Raw genomic sequence first — 5,777 nt, 5'->3', positions numbered from 1 at the left:
TTATTACAAAACTTTTACCAGTAGGAGCTGGACTGGCTCCCAGCCTGTGGCCTCTGACCCTCCCCTAGTACAGATCCAGGCTCTATGAACGGGGTGCTCCGAGGGACCTGAAGGCCGGAATGGAAGATTCGCTCTGGAGACCTCGCCCTGAGTCCCAGGCTGGGGGACCCGCCACCCCAGGAAGAGGAGGAGCGAGAAGCACTGAGGAAGTGCATCCGGAGGGGCTGCGGGGGCTGGAGGAGATGCAGAGACCGGAGGAGCTGAGGGGCCCCTTGGTTTTGCGCCCCAGAGCTTCGGTTCCGGGCGGCCTCAGGGTCAGAGACGCCCCGGTTGGAGTGAAGGGTGGGGGGTGCTGCGCTGGGGGCTCTAGGGAGGCGCCCCGCGCGCCCTAGATGGCGCTCGGCGACTTGGAGGAGCGCACCTGGCGCAGCAGCAGGCCGAGCGCGACCAGGAGCATGGCGGCGAAGAGCAGGAGGAGGGCGACCCAGGACCTGAAGTCGGTGCCCTTGCGCAGCCCCGGCGGGTCAGCGGGGATCATGTTGGTCAGGTTCAGCATGTAGCCGAGCGCCCAGCCGACCGCCGTGTCCGCGGCCTACGGGAGGCGCGCGTCAGCGTCCCCGAGGCCCCGCCCCGCCTCGCCCCGCCCCGCCCACCTACCTTCTTCTGGAAGGCCACGCCGCGGAAGGAGCGTTCGTCGAAGCCATAGCCGCGGCTCAGCAGCTGCTGCACGAACATGGCGCCAGCGCAGTAGTCGGCCAGGCGGGCTTGCTGCCTTGGCGCCCGAGTCTGCAGCTGGAACGCGGGCGGAAGAACGTCCAGTCGGCGACCCCGGGAGACCGCTGAGGGCTGTACCCTCCCTCACCCACAAACCAAGTGAGGCCAGGGACAGCCACGCGACCAGGAATTGTGCAGCAAGACTGAGGCCAAGGGGGCACCCCTAGACAGCGCACCCCTTGGGGATGAACTGAGTGACTGCTGGATGGCAGTGTCCCCCTCCCGAGTCACTGCCGGTGCCTGGAAGGCTGGGCGCAGATGGCCACGAGGGAGCTGAGGGCAGCAGCATTTGGTGTGTGGCCGGGGGAACAGGCTTGGACCCAAGAGCCTTCCTCCTGCTCCCACCTCCTCACATCCCTAGTCTGCCTGAGACTAGGCACAGACAAGACTGGGTGGGAATGTCACATTTCTCCTGGAGACTCAGGTGCACACTTCACACTCTAGGCCAGACCCCTCCATCTCTCCTTATGTGGCAGCATGGCAGAAGTCAGAAAGCTAGGAGTCCTGTTTACCTCCTCAGCCCCATCCAAAACCCTGGCAGTTCTACCTGCTGTCTCTCTTGAGTTGTCCTCCACCAGCAGGCCATTCTCCCCCACCCTGTCCCAGCCACTTGCCTCTCCATCCCTGTCTTTTCCAAGCTCCCTGATGTCACAGGGCCTTTGCAGTACCTGCTTCCCTGCCCACCAGGTCTTGTTTGCAGCTCACTTGGTTCCCATGTCCCCTGCCATAGCCCAGTCATTACTTGAGCCTAATATAGTCACCCCCACTACAGGGGATATTCTGAGAGGCTTGGACCCCTGGTTATAGGACAAAGCATGACCAGGAGGTGTGACTGGCCAAGCCCTCCTGCCTCACCTCAGCCCAGGTCTGGTTGCAGATGGCCATGGCAGCTGCTTCCAGCTGCTGTAGAGTTGCCACAGGCAGCCCCATCGAGGTCCTCAGGAAGTCCACAGTGTAGTAGAAAGCAGAGAAGGCCTGCGGTGGGGGGGGGACAGTCACACCAGGGCCACTCCCCCAGAGCTGTAGGGCACCTGACCCATCCATGTCTTCCTGGACTCACAATGAAGTTCCCAGCCACAGGGGGCTGGAAGACCCCATTGAAGGAACATCGAGAGAAGGTGCAGGAGGAGAGGTCAAAGAGCCCGGAGACAAGGTCATGACAGAGAACAGGGTCACTGGTCCCTGACACACTGACTCTGGCACTGCTGTTGAAAGTCTGGGGCCGCTGAGCCTCGGTGCATGGTGACTGGTACAGGTCCTGGAGCAGGACTTGAGTGGAATAGCCCCTTGGCCAGCAGGGGTGGAAGCGGTGGGTCTGGGGAGATGACCAGGATATCAGAGCACCACCCAGGGCACAGGTGCGCTGGGCATTGTCAACCCAGCCTAGCCTCCCAAGGGACCTGCCTGGATGTGTCTGCTGGATCCTCAGAGCCCCTCCTGCCATCCCCACTCCTGAGGACCAGCCTGGTGAATCCCCCACAAATCCAACTTGGGCAATATCACTTTTTGCTCAGGAGCCACAGATGGCATTCGGGGGCCCTCTGAGATCTGTTCCTGGCCCTCAGTTCTCCATCCTGATCCTCAGCATTGGCTCTTTGCTTCTGTGGAATCCCCCAGCTGAGGAGCCTAGCTGTAGAGCCCCGTGGGCATGGTCACCTCCACCCTCTGCTCTGGGGCACTTGACTCCATCTGTTCTGCTCCCTCCCTCAGGTGGGGTGGGCTGGGGTGGAGGGGCACCTGGAGGGCACTGGCCAGCAGTCTCTGGAGGACCTGGTCTCGGCCATAGCAGAGGAAGCTATGTGTATAGACCCGGTAGTGCTGGCCATAGAGCCGTAGCTGGACCTCATTGGCTGGATCCTCAGCTGGGATGGCCGTCTCGAAGGTGATCTGTGTGGAGGCACCCCCCAGGTCCATGGCCCCCAGCGTCCCCTTCCTGGGCCGGAACCACCGGCCCACCCAGCCGTACTGTGGAGAGTGGAGGTTGGGTCAGCCAGGGGCCAGGTGCAGATGTCCCTGGGCTCGTTGGAGCAGCTTCCAGGCCCACCTTAATGAAGTTCTCCAGCAGGTAGTTGGCAGTCACCCAGCCAAACACCCCCTCGTCCTGGCCAGAGAGGATGCGTGCACCACGGAAGTCAAAGGGATACTGGGTCAGCGTCCGCGTCACTGCCGCAAGCACAGTGGCCGAGGCCTCGGGACTGGTCAGGCTGTGGGGCAGGAAGAACTCTGAGGGGCTTGGTCCCCAGGTAGCTGTGATCCTGCTGCAGGGGACACTCCCCAGTGAGGAGGTTCCAGCCCAGAGTTGCTACCAAGGGCATGTGGGGTCCACCCTGTGCAGGGGCTGTCCTGGGGCCCCAGGGCAAGGTCAGAGGACATTCAGCTCACTTGAGCAGGCGCATGCCTGCTGTAGCTCCCAGGTATAAGGGGGTGCCAGCGTGTCTCTCTTTGGGTACATCCCGAAGTGCTTGTTCCAGACATTCAACCAGACTCTGGCCAGCCCCAGAAGGGTTATCTGCATAGCTGGAGATGCCCCCACCTAGAGGGAGGTAGAGAGATGCCCAGCCCCTGTAAATGGTCCCCAGGTGGGCTGTAGTCCAGTGGGGCTGGGGGACTGGACTCCCAACCAGGTACTACTGGCTTCTCCCAGGTAGCTTAGACACACCTTCCCAGCTTAAGCCCCCAGAGACACCCAGTTCAAAGACAAAGGGGCCCAGGTGCTACCCAGAGTCTCTGAGGCTACCGCCTTTGGGGTGGGTGTGGGCACAGGTGCGCTGGGCATTGTCAACCCAGCCTAGCCTCCCACGGGACCTGCCAGGATGGGCCTGCTGGATCCTCAGAGCCCCTCCTGCTCTGTCTGGGGCTTAGAGGTCAGTCCTGGGCCAGGTGAGGCCTGGACCTTCCACCGCTCCCTGGAGCTTTCCTTTCTGGAACACAGAGTACCCATCCCCTTCCCAGCACAGAGGACCCAGCCTCTCTTTCTGGAGTGAGCTCCACCCAGGATCAAGCCTCCCCCAGGGGCTGGAGAAGGCCCCTGGGACCCCACAGGAGTGGTGTCCAGGCTGGGGAGCACGGGTGCCCTGGAGACCTCACCTTGAACATCACAGGAGCTGTGCTGGCCCACTATTCCTGTATCATTCTCCTTGTCTGCTGGCCACTTGTAGACAAACATGGACGTGTGTGAGGAGCCAGCATCCAGGACGATGCCATACTGGGAGAGGAGAGCGTCAGCTGGAGGGTCGAGGGCACTCAAGGCCATGCCCTTTGGTCTCCACCCCGCCCTGTCATGTGGTGGGCTTCATGCCGAAGCTCAGAGAAGGCCAGCTCAGCCATAGGGACAGGGCTTGGTTGGAAGGAGAACTGGGGTGGGGTAAGATAACTGGGGTGACCATTTCCCTCTGACTACCTGAAGCTGGCAGGCCACACACCAGGAAGCATGCCTACTGGCAGGGGCAACCAGCGGGCTCTGCCAGGGACAGAGGGTCCCAGGCAACATCTGAAACTTTGTCCTGGGAACAAAACTTTTTCCTTGGGTCTAGGGAGAGGAAGGAACCGCACCAAGCTGCCCTTTCTTCCTCTTGCCTCCGCCTCCACCTGCTCTGACTTCAGCCCACCCAAGAAGAAAGCTGGCTAGGACTGGGCATGGGCCTCCAATCCGTGCCCTCCCTGGCATCAAAGCCAGCACCAGACACAGGTTGGTCCTGCAGAGCAGAGGGGTCTCAGGATGGGCCTGGCAGGTGATGCCTGGACCCAGCCTGTGAGTGACCCCCTCCCTCTCAGCACCTGTCCTCCACCCACAGCCCAGTGCTGATTCCAGCTTGGGAATGGCTGCACAAACCTCCCGTCAAGGAACTTCCCCAGAACCCACGGAAGGCAGCCGGCCTACCCCAACCCCATTTTGCATAGCCACAGAGCCCCCTCCCGTCGGGCTTGTGGGGCCTGGATCAGTACACCCCCACACTCACCCCACACCAGCGCAATAAAGGGTTAAAGGAGCCAGTGGGGAGGCCGCTGGACCTGGGGTGGGAGTGGGGGTGGAGATCTGGCCTAGCCCAGTTCAACCCCTTTAGCGCCAGCCAAGCCCTGCGCCAGGCGCAGCGCCCACCCGCACTGTCCTGGCCACCCGATAGCGGGAAGGGGTCCCCGGCCGTCATCGCCCATAGCTCCCCATCTGGGCTGCATCCAGAGCGGAACGCCTCTAACTGCGCACTCCTGGGCGACCGCGCAAGGCGGAGGTGGCCCCGAGTGTCCTGAGGTTCGCGCTGGGCTGGAGGAAGGGCGTCTGGCCACAGCCTGGACTGCCGGGGCCGCATTCCGGGACCAGGAGACAGCCCTCTGCCCGCTGGCAGGCTCTGCGGCGGCCGGGGAGTTCCCGCTACCTCGACCTCCAGTGTCGCGTGGTCCCGGAAGCGCCGGTGCCGCCTTGAGGACGCGTAGGGACCAGCGCGGGATAGGACCCCACCCAGGCCCTCCCGAGCGCAGCGCGGGTGGTCGCCGGCTGACGCGGGAGTGCCGCTGGACCGCGTGGACTCCGAGCCGCCCCCGCCCGGCTCCCGGCCTGCGGGACCCGCTGCTTCCCGGACGTGCGCCGGGTGCCCGGGCGTGCACCTTGAGGGCGGGCGGCTCCCGGACGTCGCGGGTGGGGACGCACAGCAGCAGGAGGCCGGAGAGGCCGGCCGCGGCCAGCACCAGAGGAGGCAGCAGTGACAACACCTTCCCGGCCATGGGCGGGCACGCGGGAGGACGCGCCGGGGACCCTCAGGCAGCCGGCAGCTGAGAGGCCGGGGTGGCCGGGGCCGCAGGATAGACGCCCGGGGCGGGGCGCGGAGACCACGCCCACGTGCGGCCACGCCCACAAGTCCCATCTCCGCCTCCGCCCGGAGCGCAGGTAGGAGACGCGACCCGGCTGAGTCATCCTCGCATCCTTGCCGTTCCCTTTGCCTGAGTGCCTCAGATCGCAGCTGGGTGACCCTGTTACTATTGCCCACCCTCCTACCTCCTGCCCACTT

The 5,777-nt window shown here is 63.8% G+C and overlaps 1 protein-coding gene across 2 annotated transcripts; it reads right to left on the bottom strand.

Moving 5' to 3' along the window:
* On the bottom strand, positions 1-5,777 carry ENTPD2 (ectonucleoside triphosphate diphosphohydrolase 2). Of its 2 annotated transcripts, XM_081270226.1 has the most exons (9): positions 5,377-5,777; positions 3,862-3,979; positions 3,157-3,307; positions 2,819-2,978; positions 2,512-2,739; positions 1,835-2,089; positions 1,630-1,749; positions 658-792; positions 1-592 (listed from the first exon to the last, which is right to left on the bottom strand). In XM_081270226.1, exons 1-9 carry the CDS (start codon positions 5,491-5,493, stop codon positions 389-391), a joined length of 1,488 nt encoding a protein of 495 aa, XP_081126352.1. In that variant the 5' UTR covers positions 5,494-5,777; the 3' UTR covers positions 1-388. The 2 variants fall into 2 exon arrangements, with proteins under 2 accessions (XP_081126352.1, XP_081126353.1); XM_081270227.1 differs by lacking the exon at positions 1,835-2,089.

Source organism: Spermophilus citellus (genome assembly GCF_964194105.1).
Source record: "Spermophilus citellus genome assembly, chromosome: 2".
In the NCBI taxonomy this organism is placed as follows: Eukaryota; Metazoa; Chordata; class Mammalia; order Rodentia; family Sciuridae; genus Spermophilus; species Spermophilus citellus.
This window is presented reverse-complemented; position numbering and strand designations above follow the sequence as displayed.

Excerpts from the sequence above, each read along its gene's own strand:
- ENTPD2 (XM_081270226.1), bottom strand. The coding sequence starts at position 5,493 with ATGGCCGGGAAGGTGTTGTCACTGCTGCCTCCTCTGGTGCTGGCCGCG. Across the intron at positions 2,740-2,818 it reads TGCTGGAGAACTTCATTAAG|TACGGCTGGGTGGGCCGGTG; the intron begins GTGGGCCTGGAA and ends CACTCTCCACAG. Across the intron at positions 593-657 it reads GCGTGGCCTTCCAGAAGAAG|GCCGCGGACACGGCGGTCGG; the intron begins GTAGGTGGGCGG and ends CGCCTCCCGTAG.